The following is a 17792-nucleotide window of genomic DNA, read 5'->3' on the forward strand; positions in this document are numbered from 1 at the left end:
ACGGAAAATTCTGCCGTATGTTCTCTGATTTCGAAAACATTGAACAGTCACTTCAGCTGGTGTCCTGTCCCCTGTCACAAGACCCTGAAACAGCACCACAGGAGCTGCAGTTGGAACTGATATATCTTCAGTCTGACTCCGTCCAATAGGAGAAGTTCAACTCTGTTAAACTGAATGACTTTTATGCTTCACTTAACAGAGCCACGTTTCCAAACCTCAGGAGGACTGCACAGAAGATACTGACTTTGTTTGGCTTGACTTATGTGTTTGAGCAGACATTCAGCGTCATGAACGCCAACAAAGCCCGTCACAGATCAAAGTTAACGGATCAGCACCTCAGATCTATCCTGAGAATTGCCACAACCAAAATAACTCCAGACTTGGATGCACTGGCAAAAATGGGAGATCAACAACACTGTTCCCACTGAAACTGAAATTGATGATGTGTTGCTGCAGCGAGGTTGGAGCCAAATCTCCGCAACACAGCCTGCGTGGCTGCTCTAACCTGTTAATGTAGATAATAAAGAAGTTAAAGTGAGGTCATTAGTTTGGCGCAGGCCTCAGATGTTTTCATGATGTTTGATCAGTCACGTTACAACATGTTTTTGTATTGTTCATGTTCGTGCAATTTGTTAAATTGCCTTGCAAATAAATGCTTTGCTACCTGTTAAAGGCCAAATCCTTTCATGTAATGATTTTTACATGTCATTTATATTAGTTCACACAAACACTCCATCCACCTGTTCCTGGCCCGGCCCCTCTGTCAAATTTTAGAACCCATTGTGGCCCGCGAGTCAAAAAGTTTTCCCACCCCTGGGCTAGAGTCAGAAGCAGATTCACACACTGAGGGGGACTAGGCCTCACGGAGGGGGCGTAGCCTCACTGATGGGGGCGTGTTAGACACGCCCCCCTCAGTGAGGCAGATGTGATAACTGCCTCCCCTGGTGCTTTTTCATTGGTTTCATGACGAGACCAGCGAGCCTAAATATCTTTATACACATACGTGAAATAAATTAGCTGGAGTATGGAAGGTGAGGACATGAAATGAAGGGGTCTACAAAACATTACATTGGTGACACACTGAGATAGTAACAGGCACGCGCTTATTGCCTGCGCTCCATCCAGTTACTGAGGGGTTGTGCAATCAGAGGGGAGCAGAGCTCCCCAAATTTGGTGATTTTGACTATAAAAATGATAGGAATCGTAAAGAAATGACATTTATAACACAGATCAGTGGAAAAATCGTAATATTTATTTGATTATTCTTTTTTTTACTTTTAGTAACAGCTATTTTCATTGTTGGAGTATGACAGGTGAGGCTGTGCCTCCCCTGCCTCCCCTGGCCGCACGTCCCTGGTGAACAGCCTCTGAAGCTAAATCACCCGCAACTCGCTCCCATCTCGTCCTATCTCAGCTCAGCAGCTGTTGGGCCTGCGAATGTGGACCCCGCTCCTTTCTCCCGACTCACTTTCACTGAAATAGCTATGTATGTCTTTTTTAACCCCGTATACAATAATATGTAGGCTATAACTATATATTAGTAGTTTAATTTCATCGTGTATTGGGTTTAAATGAAGACAACCTCACCGTATTAGTAAAACAGATTTAAAGATAACAATACTCACAATTAAGTTCATGCACATGTCAGTTCGTAACAAACACCGACAGAATCGCGACTAAGATTTTACGCTGCGTGTATTTTTTGGAAACATGATTTTTCATTCATGACAATGTTTTTTTGGCATTCGTGGTTAATTGTAGGAATATAGTTTTTGTTTACAATAAAATGTCTTAACATTGTTTTTGTACTTGCCTTCATCTTGTGGCCGACCGCGGCCCCTATGCGTCGCATAACGCTGCCCCCCCACCCACCCACCCATAGTTGTGCCCCTTGGATGTGACCATGCACCACTGCAGATTGCTGACGCTGCCCACAGCAGTGTGGCTGTGGGCAGCAAGAGGGCAATGCAGCACAATGTGTCCGGCTTTGTAACACTGCTACGCCTCATAGAACAGTGGTCCTCAACCCAGGGATGGGGGCGGGGGGGACGTGGATCCTCCGGGGGGTAACGATTTGGCAATGTCCCGGGCGGGGGGGGACATGCGATATGTGAGGTGATCTATAAATGTGTTAAATTAGCATCGTTACGTGAGTTGTCGGTGAATACTCCGGAACGAATCTGGCAATAATATAACTAGGATAACATTTTAATCCATATGGGAACCCAGAGCGATATGAAAGACCCTTCTAAACTCATTGATCGAAAACAATTTGGATTCCAAGGGTAACTAGCGTTAACCTTGGTAACAAACTAAATCACGCACGCAAAACGTTATTATTTTTGTATTCGCTTGGAGTTGCTCGCTAGTTAGAATAAACCTCACAAAATGGACAATCGGTAAAAAAATATTGATGATATTCATTATTCATTCCATTTATTTATGAGAACCACGTTGGGTCAGGGAAGGGAGGCACACTCAGTGCCGGATTATCCTAGTAGCAAAAGTACCTACTACACGTGTAGTAGCTACAACACGTGTAGTAGCGACGGGCCCCGCACTTTCAAGGGCCCCGCGCGAAACACTTTCAAGCTATCAATTCCGGTTCAGTGATTCTGCACTTGCTCTATTACTATAGTACTGTACTGCCCTTCAACTTTTATGAACAACTGGGTGTTCAAGGTTAGCGATTTCTCGCATTATCGGGCTGTATAGCAAATGATAAAATACAATTACTTTATAATAAAGGTTTTTGGGTTAGATTGTGAGTATAAATGTGTCGAAAACTGCCAGCACCCGACACGGCCAATCATTAAGGGATTTGTCACGTAAACAATACGACAAATAGCTACTATTTTTCGATTTAAAGCTTTCGTGACTGCAGGAATAAATATTCTTGGTTCTTTCGGTAATGTCACGTAGAAGGGAAATAATAAAATAATATAAAAAACAATAAAATTCTCACGTTTCGATTGCAACACAAGCAATCATCATCAGGTGTGAAAACCACGCGTCGTGAGAATTGTTTTGTTTTATTTTATTTCCCTTCTACGTGACTTTACCAAAAGAACCAAAACTAGTTACTACTTCGGTTTTCGCTCGATGATGCTGGATGTATTTACCAGCAAAACGTCGTACTCAGATTGTAAGTGTTGTGGATTCACTCTTCAACACACCGGTGGGCTAAACCTGCACCCCCATCTTCCCCAAACCGCAATGAGACAAACATTCGCCTCGATTATTCCCTTCCTCCCATATTGACGTCTTCATATCATGAATACAATTACTGTATGTAGAATTCGTTTTACCAATCCCAACATCCACACACGGCCTTCTGATACATGTGTAGTGTAGTAAAACTACTGTGGCTCGGTATTAAACCCAACGGGACACGTGACCGAATAAAGGGGGGGCAGGGGCCCCAGGGGGGTCACGTGGTTGGGGGCTCGGGCCTTCCCGATCCTTCAGGAAGGGGGGGCGTGGCTTGGGGTGGAGCCGGCCACGCCGGAGTGGTTATAAGCCGGGCGTGGACGGAGAGCTGGGCTGTTCTGCTGGGTCAAGTCTGGGATGAAGCCACCATCTACGATCTTCGGTCTCCGGTCCAGTGATGTAGTATCCCCGGTGTGTTAGCTAAGTTAGGAACGGTGGTTACCACCCTATGTCGTTATCCTGTTAATGTTAAAAGTTACCCGTTGTGTTTAAATAATAAAGTATTGCCTCCAAAGTGCAGTGTGCGCCTGAATTTAACCCACGACACTTGTGCTGAATGTGGGGAGTGCCAGACAGCCCCCCTAGAAGAGGACGACTCTTCCGGCAGCAGTGGGGTCGTGAGCAGCAGGCAACTGGTAACTGCAAGCGCCTTCCCCACGTAGGATGGTGGTGAGGAGCCGGCGCCTCACGATTTTCCAAGCTCTGCTGTCCTCTATATATGAAGGGTGTTGCCAGATAATTAATCAGAAAACCGAATGACCGGAATAATGTAACGAAATAACACAAAACTCAGTTTATCAATAAATTAGTTTTCAAGTTATGCGTCTGTGGGTCTCTGTATGAGTCTATGGGTCTTTAAACGAGTCTATACCTCTGTGAGTCTATGGGTCTCTTAGTAAGTCTATAAATTTCAATGCGCTTCTATCAGTCTCTACTTGAACCCCTGGATATGTCTGTGAGTATATTGGTCCCATTCTATGTTGAAAGGTATCCGTTAATCTATGGGTTTGTGCGTCGATGGGTTTCTGTGTAAGTCTAAGGGTCTCTACGAGTCTGACTGTGTATGTTGTGAGTATGTGGGTCTCGATATATGTTGAAACGTCTTTCGCTACGTACACGTAAACCTACCGTGATAACCGGAGTGCGGGGCAACATGGGAGGTGCGGGGAATGGCCTCCCCAGACAGGGGTCCATCCTGGCAACGCCCCCCAAGTGAGATCCCTTCCTAGGGGTCTTTCCTGGCAACGCCCCCCAAGTGAGACCCCTTCAGAGGACTCCCTCCTGGCACCCCCCCCCCCCCCCCCCCAGTGAGATCCCTCCCTAGGGGTCTTACCTGGCAACACCCCCCCCCCCAGCTCCCTTCCTATGGGCTCTCTTCTTGGCAAAGCTACCCAGTGTGCTCCCCTCTATCTCCTGGTCTCGACTGCAGCGGTCGATCCGATGGGAGCCACAAGCCGTGAGGCCCGAGTCCTCGGCACGTTGCTCCACACGCCAGGGTGGCGGGAGGCGAACTCGCGTCACACGCTTCACGAGGCCGATCCACCGCAGGGCAGCTCCTCAAAGCAGCAGCAACAGCTGAAGAGTAACCATCACCCTTAAATAATAAAAAAAACCTCAACAATTTCCCTCCCAAAAGACTTCAGTGAGCCCCAGTCTAAATGAAAATTATCTGAACAGGTCACTAAAACACGAACTCTCAAAGAGCATAGCATCACCCGAGAATCGAATTTTCACTTGGGAGTGCAAATTATAATCAACGCAAACGTACCATCAGGCTCATGCAGCAAATGAAAACAGGCTATACAAACAAGACGGTCCGGTGCAGACAGAACACACGATTGAAATTGTACAGACGAGTCGCGCAACACAAACTGGGCAGCCATTACAAAGGAGACGGGATTACCGCACCGCGTTGCCTCTCAACCTCACGGCACTGGAGCCCGCTCAATCTTCACGTCACAGCAAAACAGCTCAAATCCGTCCCCCTTCCCCAGCCTTTTAAAATCCTTTCCCTAATTTAGGATGTCTCCTTCACCTGCACACATGGTGAGAGAACACCACACGAGTTGGCGTCGTCACCTGCCAGTGTTACTTGAGTGGTGTACAATTTCAATGTTTTTCTCCAGTGTTTGCCTCTCAAGTGTGCAATGTTACCATTTATTCGCTGCTGTAACTTCCTTTTTTTCACAAAAGTCCACTTCCGGACATACTTGTAAATCATAACGGCTGAATGTTTTGCACTCGCATCACAAAATACAACACTCACAGCGTACCCTTCATCCAGTCGTAGATCATGAAGTGCGCGCATCTTTTAAAAATTATGCACAGCTACGGATGGGACTTGGCACCTTCATGGAAATGTGGAATTGTATTAATCTATTTCATAGTTTTGCTTGGATTCGTGTTATCTGCTGTGTTCATGTCAATGTTTGTGTCGGATAGTTATGTGTTCATGTGGCGCCTTCTGGCCACAGGGGCATGACGTTTACTCAAGTCGCTTGGTATAAAATAGATCGTGGGTTCGATCCCGACGTCGACGCCTGTATATGTGGAGTTTACCTATTCTCCCCGTGGTCGTGTAGATTTTTCTCTGGGTCCTCCAGTTTTTCCCTCTCCATTTGGAATGAACATCACAACGTTTGGAGTATTTAGCTGCTGCTAGAAAATTTCACACGACGATAAGCCACTTTGTTGAGCTATCATTTGTGGTAAGGTCGCTTCTGAAAAAAAGCTGCACACAACTCAGTGGGGGTCTTATCTAGCAAATTAATAAACTAAATCACGACGTTTCCATCGCAACACAAGCGGTCGTCCTCAGGCAGAAAAAATATAATCCAGCAGTGGACCTGCTGAACTAGCGAGAGAGCAGCTACAACAAGACCTATATATAGTTGTAGCTGGATTATACTGGTAGGAACGAAGTGGACCAGCCTACAATAGATTATTTCGTCCATCCGATGTCCTTTTACGTGTAGCAACATCGCCCCCTACTGAAAACACTTGGCATGACCCTACAAAAACCTTTAGACTCTGAGGCTTTCCTGGCTAAACAAGTGTAACATTCCCTTATAATTCCCTCAGATAGCTTTTAATTAAAACATTTAAATTAATGAGGCTTTCCTGGCTAAACACGTGTAACAGTCCCTTATAATTCCCTGAGATAGCTTTTAATTAAAACTTTGAAATTAAATAAAAAACTCACAGCGCCTTAAGCTTACAGCTAGGCCTAAAGCCTAGAACTAGGCCTCACAGTTTCCCTTCGTGTGTGTGAAAGGGAGTTAATGTTTAACAATGTTACATTCCCTAATGTTTTAAAATAGCAACATTTACATTTAAAGCTTTTACATTAATAATTAATACATTTAAATTATACATTAATAATTAAAACATTTAAATTAAAAATTAGGTCACAGCGCCCTAAAGCCTACAGCTCGGCCTAAAGCCTAGAACTAGGCCTCAAAATCTCCCTTCGGATCGTCCGATTAGGTGTAGCAACATCGCCCCCTACGGCAAACACTTGGCAGGACCCTACAAAAACCTTTAGACTCAGTGGGGCTTTCCTGGCTAAACAAGTGTAATATTCGTTCCTACCAGCCCACCCCGCAGGGTCCTGTTATTTTTTCCGCCTGAGGACGACCGCTTGTGTTGCGATCGAAACGTCGTCGCGATTTATTTTATACCAACGTGACTTTACCAAAAAGGACCAAAGAGTATGGATTCCTACAGTCACAAAAGCTTCAAATAAAGATTTAATTAATAAAGTTGAATTTTCTCTCACCGTTTCTGTCTATTAATTAGATACCACGGGCACACCCTGCCGGCGTGCCGTCCCGGGCACACCGGCTGCGAAGCACCGCAATAAGAGGCCGTGGTTTGGCATCATCACAGCCCAACGACAAAGAAACCAAACCGCGACTTTGAATCGCGCCGATTCCTCCAGTGACTCGGGGGGGGGGGGGGTGCAGTGTGAACAGTTCCCGAGCCCCATCGCATGAGCACCACGGACAAACAGGAACGAGCCCACGCGTGCCGCTGTGGTGGATTTAAAACATTTATTTAAAACTTCCAATCATCACCGTTACGTTGACAAAACCGGCGGCAAAACACCTGTGGGGGAGATAAAGAAGAGAAGAGCGTGAGCGCAAATGGCAGCGACCAATCAAAACAAAGATCACCCTTTACAGCCTAAACAGACTTGGGGCGAGTGATTAGCGGGTAACTGTGAAGACTGGCACAGCGCACGAGGGGTGGGTGGCGAGAACCATGCCCAGCCACCGTTTGCTTCCTCAGTGCCGATGCTTCATGCGCACCGCACCAGATACTCATTTTAAGGCTGAGTAAACCAACCTCGGACAGGGCCAGGAACCAGTTCAGATAATGGCCACCAAAGTTGGCCGTGAGTAGAAATCGAGCAGATTCACACGGCATGTCTCGCATATAAGGTGGGGGGGTTACCGTTGGGTACCCCGTAAATGTTGAGGGAAGAAGAATTGGGTACTGCATACAATTCATATTACCTATTACCTTAAAAAAACATTACCAATCCATTATCTTACTCCGAGGGAGTTTGGTCACCGTGAACCCACCCCAACCCCATTGGTCCCCATCCAGCACTACCATCCCTTCATACCCTCCTACTGCTGCGCCTATGAAAAAAGTGGCGGGTATTAGAGAGAAAAAGAGTGGGGCATAAAAAGAAAGCGGTGGCGCCTAAAGAGAAAGAAGACGGGCTATAATCAGGAAGGCGTGCAGCCTACAGACGTTCAGCTTCCCTGTTGATTTAGGGTAGTAATAATTTCATTTTATACTGCAGTCATTCATGCTAATACCATCCTTGAATGCTGTATATTTCAATTATATATAGGGGACCAAATCGCAAATACAGTCACTACTACCAAGCAAATGAAAACCCTACTAATACCAAACAAAATCCAAAAATGCATAAATTAATTAAGAAATGGCATCAAATCAAAAAGCAGCACAAACAACAAAGTTATCACGAGAAAAAATAGTTAATGAGCTCTACTACACATCCTAGACCACAATCCCAACTTCCCAAACGAGCCAGGAAACCTCCACAGGAGGGGCAGTGGCATGAGTGGCCAAAAAGTTACATCTAATTTACATCAATCGTAAAGGTTTTTCTGGATTAGATCGCGTAAATATGTGCCGTTAACCCACCACTATCCGACACGGCCACTTAGTAAGGGGTTTGTCACGTAAACAAAACGTGTCATATTGGAACGTTTCATGGTGGGTTTATGGTGGATTAGGTGATCTATTAATTGAAGACCAATTTACCAACCGCGGCCTGGAAATTTGAGTATCCACGAATAAGCAGTCACATGACGCATGTTACGTCATTGCCTTGCGTGACGTTGTTAAAGACAACTGGTCTGATAGTTTTTATTTTTTCTTACGATTCCAGGAAATGGTTAATTTTAGCCCTTAATTATGGACCCGAAGCGTGCAGCGAGTGAAGGCTTCCGTCTGTGGCCTCCGTCTAAGCACCCCTTCCCCCATCAATATTTATATTAAAAGTATATGAAGTGAATGTAATGAGTATTCAGGTTTTGTTATGTTGTGTGATGCACTGTATTTTATTCGGTATTTAGTTAACAAATATGCAACTTAGTTAAGCTATGATGGGGGTGAGCGCGGCCGTGGTTCCCCTAGCCCCCTATTTCTCATAGGCTCCTGTACTTTACCAACCACGGATTTGCCTACCGCGACCTTTTCCAGGAACCTAACCCCCGCGGTTGGAGAGGTACTGCCGTATTCTAGGGACTGCTGTATTCTAAATAATCAATAACATTCTATTACAAGTCGTGAACCGACTAAACACTTGTGTGTTGTGCGAAGCCGGCCCCTGTGCTGACTTTGCCCGTGGCCCCCTAAGTAGCTGCGTACCCGTTCATGCGTCCTCGGTGGCGGCGGCCGGCTTGTCGGTGGCCGGCTTGTCGGTGGCGGGCGCGCCCTCGCCCACCTTGATGTTGCGCGTGTAGATGAGCTGAGACCGGTGCTTGGCAACGAGCTTGATGAGCCCTGCGCACCATAATCGCCGACACACACGCGCGTCAACGACGGTAACGCAGGGTGGTGGTGGCAACGCTGCCGGAGTACGAACAGGAGTTTGTTTTTTCTCCTCCTGTTCGTTCTGCAGAGATAGTAAGAGCAGTGAGTGCGAGTGTGTGGAGAGAGTTGTGGGGAGCAGCAGTGTAGTAGCAATTAGTGCTCTGCGAACCAGGCTACGAGAGTTCAATTCTCGCTCACGGCCAACACCGGTGACGATTATCTGTCACTTTTATTTGAATCATGGGGGGTTATATTTCACCATACCTCACCGCGCTAGTCAGTGCTGGTTAGTGACAGTGAAGAACATAATTTGGCGTGGTAACAATGTGGACGCTTGTGGGCCAGGCACCACCCTCTGTGGCGATGCAACATAACTATGGTGTCAGGATCCTTGCGTTTGCACAGATAATGCAGAACTTGCGGAAGGCATTACTCTGCGACTTGTAATGCAAGCGTTGCATTTTAGTGGAAGCTAGGATCTCAGCATCTCCCTTTCTCCTGTCCCTGTGTCTTCCTGTCTCCCCCCTATGTACCTGTCCTCTTCTCTTCTAGTGTTTGGGTCTGTGCCCGTATCTCTGTGCCTGGACACAACCCCATTTACCATCAATGTCTTTATTGTGTCCGCGTCTCCGTGTCTGCACTCGTGTCTCTACGTGCCTCGATGTCCGTTTCTCCCATTGTCGGTGTATCCCCCCCACCTGATGTGTCGAGTCTCTGTGTCCACGTATCTGTGTCTCGGCATGTCGACCTCAGTCTCCTGATGTTTTCCTGTGGGTCACTCCATCCCCGCATCTCCCTCAATCCCTGCGTCTCCCTATATCCTCCCCGCATTTCCCCACGTCTCCCCGTGTGTCCTCATCTCCGCATGACCACGCATCTTGCAATCTGTCCGTATCCCCCCGTGTGTCTGAGTTTCCCTGTGTGCCTTCATCTCCCCATGGCTATCCATCTCCCCATGGCTATCCATCTCTCCATGGTCACACGTCTTCCCAAGTGTCCCTGTGTCCCCCCGTGCATCCCTGCGCATGTACCCCGCGTCTCTCCCGCGCGTGTCTCACCCTTGGCGAGCAGCTCCTGCAGGGCGGCGCGCGCGAGGGAGCCGCGCACCTTGAGGCGCTCAGACACCACGGCGGGCGTGATGAGCTTGTAGTTGGGCACCTCCTTGAGCAGCTTGTCGTACGTGGCCTTGTCGAACAGCACCAGGTTGTTCAGCTTGTCGCGCACCTTCCCCTTCGACCACTTCTACTCCGCACGCGACACAATGTCGACGATCAGCAATGGCGGGCAATGGTCAACAGCGCACGGGTCACAAAAAACTACTACCCATCGACAACACAAGATTTTAACATTGGTCAAATGTTATCCACTTGTGTATATAGAATTGTACATGTTGTGGGTTTACTCTCCAACACACCGGTGTGCTGCACTAGTAACTAATTGGCATGATTTGTTTACATAACAAACCTTACAAATTGGCTGTGTCGGGTGGTGGCAGGTTTAATGACATTCATATTTATGCAATATCACAAAAAAATATTATAGATATATGGCTTTGCTCTCTCGGTCCTTCAGTTTCCTCTCTAAAATTGGCCAAACATTCCCATTTTAGGCCGCCCACCATAGTGTCTCATAAATAGAGGGCAATACCTGAGAAACAGTTGCGTCCCAAACAAAAACACTACTCAAGAACTGACCAATGGAACAGCCCTAATTTTTTCTCTGCTGCTCCAACAACATTGGGAACCGCTTCTCAACCACGTCCTCCCATAAGTGGAATGATCGAGGACTCCACCAAACTGCCAATGCGGCGAGATGCAAACCATCAGCCGCGCATCACTGACTACTGCCCAACCAACCCAGATACTGCAGAATGACTCAAAACAATAAATGTACAATTGTAGCCTGCTGCTCGTTGCTTAAGCGCCATACGCCGAAAGACGGCCACTGGGTGTTATCCTGTCTTTTACTTACCTTCTTCTTGGCCTTGCCTCCGGCCTTGTTGGCCGCATCTTTGTCTTTGCGCGGGGCCGATTTGGAGTCGGCCTTCTTTTTCTGGTCTTTGGGCGGCTGCGGGAGAGGCAGGGGGAGTTGCATTAATATTTTTTGTGTGAGTTTAGTTTTTTGTCCTTCCAAGATCGCACCTCCAATTAGCACGGTTGGATACGTACATGCTAAAAACGTTCAACATACGTAAGGTAAAATATCACCTCGTTATTCGCGGGGGATTCATTCTAGAGATATTCGTGGATAGCAAACTTCGTGGATATTGGCCAACGAAAACCAATCTTTGTAAAGAATGACCTTAAATACATACACAAGCTATTAAATGGAAATTAACATGTTTTTTTTCGAATAATAAACATGAAATACCAATGCAGTTATGTAGAGTTCCAGATGTGATTCGCGGATAGCCAAAATTGTGGATAGCAAGTTCGTGAATAACGTGCCAAGCCACACGCACTTGCCCCCGAGTTGCCAGAACATGCTTCCTGGACAGAAGCTCCCTTCGCTCTGCTGTGCGGATATGGAACTGCCTCCCTAAACACGATCGGCAAAATCACTCATTCTTGTCTTCAGGCCTTCAAATGCCGAGACCACGGATATCTCTCCTAACTCAGCCACACGCCTTGTAGGACTGAGTCTTTGTGGTTCAGTGAACAGATGCTACCGATGAGATGTACTAATATCAAATATAGCTATTGTTCAGAATTGCACCCGACTAAACAAATTCTATATCGCATGTCACACCGAGCCCTGGGGACATGCCAACAAATCTTCCGACTATCGTGGGGCGAGTGGGAACCGTCTTGCCTGCCAGATTTTCACGAGACCATTACCATAACGGCCCCCATTTTCCCACCTAATCTTGTTGGAATTCTAAACAATCGCTCCTGCTACAAAGGAAGCCTTTTGCTGTCACTCTTGCCGCTTCGGACCGGGAACGATATCGGACAAACCCACCCAGTGGTTCACGCTCGCCCCCTTGCTAGAATCATTCTCGTGTGTTCAAGTCTGTTCTTCCATAACATGTGTTGTTTACATAACGCAAATTGGAATAACGCGATGACTATATTATGGAACGCATATTTTATAACGCAGATGCGAATAGAATATAACGCTATTGAATCATGTATGCTTTGCCTTAATTTCCCCAATCCGGTATTTTGGAAATATCCTATTTAGTTATAATTGAATGAATAGCCCGAGTGAGAATGCATCCCCCTCCTTTCCCTACTAACTCTTCCGATTTGAATTTATCCGCCGCTTTCTTCCTACAACCTCTCTACGATCCCAAATTCCCTCATTTCTAAATGCTCCCGATGCTTTCATTATATAAAAAAAGGTTACATCGCAAAAGAATGCGGTCACACCCACGCAAGCATACACCTAGGCCTTGTTGATGTAAACAAAATAACCGTGACACTTAAAGTCTGAAAGTGACCACCACCCGCAATGAGCCTGGATAGGGTTGGGTGACCACCAAGACATGTTCCTGCTGCTGCAGGTTGTGTGCTACATGGTGGGCAGTAGATAGCAGTGAAACAAAATTCACTTACACCGCGCCCCCCCTGCTCCGTACATGTTTTCACGTTTATACTCATACGCTCTTACCACAGTAGTGAAGAATGGTAAAATAACACCACCCACATACTCATACAAGGCATGGTGGTGGGGCTCTCATCCAGCAGCTGATTCGCAAAAGGTGCTGGCAATACATTGTTATCCGTCAATGGCTGCCTAATAATAATAATGAATTATACTTGTGTCAAATATACTTATGGATTAACCCCCCCCCCCCAACGCTGTGTCTCGCTCGTGGGGGTTGAGTTGACTTCACCGCACTGGTCAGAGCGAGGAGTTTATGAATTGGGGTGTCCCGGGGGAGCAGTTAAAATATTTCACGCGACACTTGATGTTGAACCAGTGATGCGATTCACACACGCGATCCAACGCACGCACATGTTGCGGCGAACTTAACAATGGATCCGTGTAGTCTCCCCATAGAATCGCCTCGATTAGTTGGACGAGCTTCATTGTCGCCCTTCTGTCGTTCCTACCACGGTTCCCACTGTCCCCTGAAATTGCACTCTTTGATTCATTTAATCAGACCGATGGCTGGGTCTACAAAACATTCGCTTCACTCAACCACTCGTCCACCCAAACACCACTGCAAGGTCACCTCACGTTTCGTCGTCCGTACTACTCCACTTTGGGAGATTCCATCCCGTAATCATAGGCTCTTCTCCCCCCAAGCTTTTAACAATGCCTGCTTTGCTCGACTCAAAAGATACGTGTTACACTTCAATCCATGACACCTTCAACAGCGCTGCGTTACGGCCGCTTGACGTGTTTATCCCGTGCTCAGAAACCGCGATACAAACGCTGCGGACCACTGCACGCATCTCGAGTGCGGTGGCGCAGTTGTTACCGCGATGCGCGACGAACCCCACGGCCACCATCAGTGCCTCAGGGTGATTGTAACACGCGATGAAGCGGATGTCTCAACACCTTCCCCCGTCCGTCCTCTACACATCAACCCACGCAGGGAGCAGCGCGGTGAAGTATGGCCAGAGCAGCCCCGCGACGCCGCAGACACAAATGGGAGCCACGAGATTAGACTGCGCACATTTCCGAACGCAGCGCTGCCTCCCATAAAAAAAACATCGGCCGCTCTATAAACCACCGCGAGCCTCTTGCAAAGCGCCGTCAGGCTCAGCCCCTCTCAACAAGCCCAGATAATAATAAACCCGCGAGTTATAATTCGCGATACATTTCTCCACAGGCTGACACGAGGCCTCGCCTGGCGAAGCCTGCGTCGCCAGGCCGCGCGGCCTCTGCAAGCAAATAAAATTGCGAATCGTCGTAGTTGACGAGCGAATTAATCCCGAGGCAGGCTCTCGCCCTCCGCCGCGTCTCTGCCGGCTTGGGGGAAGACGCGAAGAGAGACTCGCGGAGAGACGCGCGGAAAGCCGGGGCGGACGCGAGGAGGAGCGCAGCGCACTACCCACCATGATGGAGCTGAGAGAGAGAAGGAGGAGGGGGGGGCAGGGAACCGGAAACACGCGCACGGTGACGTCACATCCGGGAGCACCAACTGCCATCTTACGCGGGAAGATGCCCGTCCGCCATCTTACGTGGGTAACGTTTTACGTAATAATTTTTTTTTTATCATTTTACTTTGATCATTAGTTTCATTGGTAGTTATATACAAGGTGTTTTAAAAAGATGGGCCCGATTTCAAAGGAGATTTAAAAGCAGTACTGCTTTGAAATTGGGTCCATCTTTTTAAAATACCCTGTATATGTTACTTTTGTAGAAAACGTTGCACAGTAGGCACTACTAGGAAACATATAAACATGCAATCATCAAACCTTATGGTATGAAGTGCAGTTTCTTACTCTTATCAAATACATCTCCCTGGCCGATCTTACGAAGGGATCGAGTCCAACCACCATCTTACGTGGGGACCGAGCCCAAACCGCCATCTTACGCAGGGATTGAGTCCAACCGCCATCTTCCGTGGGGACCGAGCCCAAAGCGCCATCTTAGGTAGGGAAGGCGTTGGCAGTTCCAACTGCTCACGCTCCTGCTGGCGGAAGAGTGGTCCTCTTCTAGGGGGAGCTGTCTCGGCAATCGGCACTCCGCACATTCAGCACAAGTGTCAGAAGGCCGCATGTGGATGATGGGATGTGTAACATACTGTACTTTTATTTACGTGAATAAGTCAATAAAGGAGGAAGGGAATAATCGAAAGGCACTGTGTGGCTGATGGGATGTGTAAGGGGCCGTCCATAAATGACGTCACGCGATTTTGGACGATTTTTACCGCCCCCCCTCTCGACACACGGCGTCACAAAAAGTCAGACCCCCCTCAAATATGACGTCACAAAGCTCTGCCCCTCCCCCCCATTTATTTTTCAAACATGCTTCAAATCGCTTTAAACTATTGTCATTGTAGTGCGCATTTAATGTGGCGCTGCACTCGGATGTTGTAGGAGAAAATATTTATTAAAAAGACTATTTAATTAAGTAGAACGTGTTGTCTGTATTTATTTAAATTTGCGCATTTTCATGTGACGTCACATGATAAGCAACGTGGACAAATCTTTGGTAGTATCAAAGATTTGTCCATGAGGCCATCCAGATATACAAACACAGACATAACTTCAACCGAGATGATGGATTCAGATTGAGCAATCATTGAAAAGATGTAATTAACCAAGTTAAACTTTAGTTTCCGTGCAGTTTACTGATAGACAGCCAGTTTAGATGTATCATGTTTAGCTTATTTTTTCACACGCTGGTGGCCTGATTTGAATTTTACCCACCCAGCAGCATAAGAAAATGCGGCTTAACCCTAGCTTGCTTATCTACTTCTGCCATCTACATTACAAAGGCTCAGTTCCAGCAGCTGTACTGACCATCTCACAACAACTCCTCTCCCGCGGCCCATCCTGGCTCCTCCCCCCTTAGCTACTATATATAAGCTCTCTTGGGACTGCTCTTCACTTGATACAGCAATTTTGCTGTGACGGTTTCACCTGAAGGCGGAAGCGTGTGTTGCCTCCGAAACGTCGTGATTTAATTTATTTGCGTTCCTTTTTTAACCTACGTGACTTTACCGAAAAAACCAAAGAGTAGGAATCCTTGCGGTCACGAAAGCTTCAAGTCTAGAAGAAGGAAGGGAATAATCTAGGCGAATGTTTTGGTTACTCTTTGGTTCTTTCGGTAGAAATAAAATAATAATAGAATACGATGTTTCGATTGCAACACAAGCAAGCATCATCAGGTACAAATGAATGAGAAAAAAACGACTTATAATTTATCAATCTTTGGAAGAACGTAATCAACCAGGCTATGCGTTAACTGTGTGCTAACCGACTCTATGTGTTGCATTGCATTACACTTCCTAATTATGCTAAATTTGCTTTCTACCGTGCTTGTTCCGTGCTTGTTTCTAAGTCCATTCTCTCCTCTGGCCGCTTTGGGCAGTAATTCCACACAACTCCCCTTCTGCCCCACCCCCCCTCTCTATTTAAGGCCTCGACACAGAGACGTTGTCTTTCTGTGTGCCTATGTGTGTGTCTCTCTCTGTTTGTCTCTGTATAAGTCTCTCTCTGCTTGTGTGTCTGTCTATGTGTCTCCGTGTCTATGTTTTGTCTCTGTCTCTAAAATTTTGCAATCTTTGGAAGAACGTAATCAACCAGGTGTGGTGTTGACTGTTGTGTTGGCCGACTCTCTGTGTTGTATTGCATTATATTTCTAAGTTTACTGGGTTTGTTTTCTCATTCATTTGTACCTGATGATGGTTGCTTGTGTTGCAATCGAAATGTTGTATGCTATTATTTAATTTCTTTCTACGTGACTTTACCGAAAGAACCAAAGAGTAACTCCTGCAGTGACGAAAGCTTCGAATCTAGTTTGAATGTTTTGGTCTCATTGCGTTTTGGGGAAGGCGAGTTGGGGGGGGGGGGGTAGCGCAGTTTTTATAGAAGTGCAATAGTCCGGTGGTGACGGACGCCTGCAATTATTTCAGTTTTTCAGTTTCATTTATTTGGTATAGCCCTGTGAGCCATTTGGCTCTTGAATCGGGTGCAACAAACAGAAAACAAAAACATGAACAAAAAACATCTTAATGTGACTAAGTGCAAACAAAAAAATCCAAGAAAATACAGCAAAATATTGCAGAAAAAGCACCGTACACCAACACTGTGTGCAAAAATCTCAGTGGGATGCAAGTCAAACAACTACAACCACCACAAGACAACTTAGATTAAGGCCATCAGTCTAACTCCTTACTACAACAAACATGGCCAAACCAAAAAACTTTTCGAAATCACCAAAATAAAGCCATAAAAGCAATGTAACAGTGATCATAGGAACTATGACCGAATTTTCACAATAAACGACATAAACAACATGGACCACCAAACCCGTGCAGGCGAGTGTTGGTGGATCACCACACACACAGATGCTGTGCAACTCACTCATGGGCATTGACAATGAGCCGTATAACCCTGGCTCGCCAGGAAATAGTGGCACGGCAATAATGCGTGGACTCCACCTTGATTCGAAGCTTTCGTGACTGCAGGAATCCATACGCTTTGGTTTAAAGTCACGTAGGTAGAAATTAAAATAAATCACGACGTTTCGGGCGCAACACACGCGTCCGTCATCAGGTAGGAAAAGCCTTTTCCCACCTTTTCGTCGTGATTTATTATATTTTATACCTACGTGACATTCCCGAAAGAACCAAAGAGTATGGACTCCACCTGTTCCCTCTGAACGGGTAAGCGATTCTCCGCACCTCTGATTAGCACGGTTGGCTTACGTGTACGGTGCGAAAGAAGTTTCAACATACATAGAGACCCACAGACTCACGTATACGCACAAACTTACAACACACACCTACAGACTCAGAGACCCTTAGACTGACACAGAAACCCATAGACTCACGGAGACCCTTTAACATAACAGGACCCTGCGGGGTGGGCTGGTAGGAATAA

The 17792-nt window shown here is 46.6% G+C and overlaps 1 protein-coding gene across 1 annotated transcript; it reads right to left on the minus strand.

The window, feature by feature from the left end:
- Positions 1-7243: 7243 nt before the first annotated feature.
- On the minus strand, positions 7244-14366 carry RPS25 (ribosomal protein S25). Its single transcript, XM_061576909.1, has 5 exons — positions 14295-14366; positions 11257-11352; positions 10344-10527; positions 9121-9255; positions 7244-7317 (listed from the first exon to the last, which is right to left on the minus strand). Exons 1-4 carry the CDS (start codon positions 14295-14297, stop codon positions 9125-9127), a joined length of 414 nt encoding a protein of 137 aa, XP_061432893.1. The 5' UTR covers positions 14298-14366; the 3' UTR covers positions 7244-7317; positions 9121-9124.
- Positions 14367-17792: the final 3426 nt, after the last annotated feature.

This window comes from Lethenteron reissneri, chromosome 62, assembly GCF_015708825.2.
Source record: "Lethenteron reissneri isolate LAM-NWPU_2019-01 chromosome 62, ASM1570882v1, whole genome shotgun sequence".
Lineage (NCBI taxonomy): Eukaryota > Metazoa > Chordata > Hyperoartia > Petromyzontiformes > Petromyzontidae > Lethenteron > Lethenteron reissneri.

Coding starts and splice junctions, on each gene's coding strand:
- RPS25 (XM_061576909.1), bottom strand. Junction 10,528..11,256: donor GAGGCAAGGCCAAGAAGAAG/GTAAGTAAAAGA, acceptor CGTGCGGAGTAG/AAGTGGTCGAAGGGGAAGGT. Junction 9,256..10,343: donor GCAGGAGCTGCTCGCCAAGG/GTGAGACACGCG, acceptor TATGGTGCGCAG/GGCTCATCAAGCTCGTTGCC.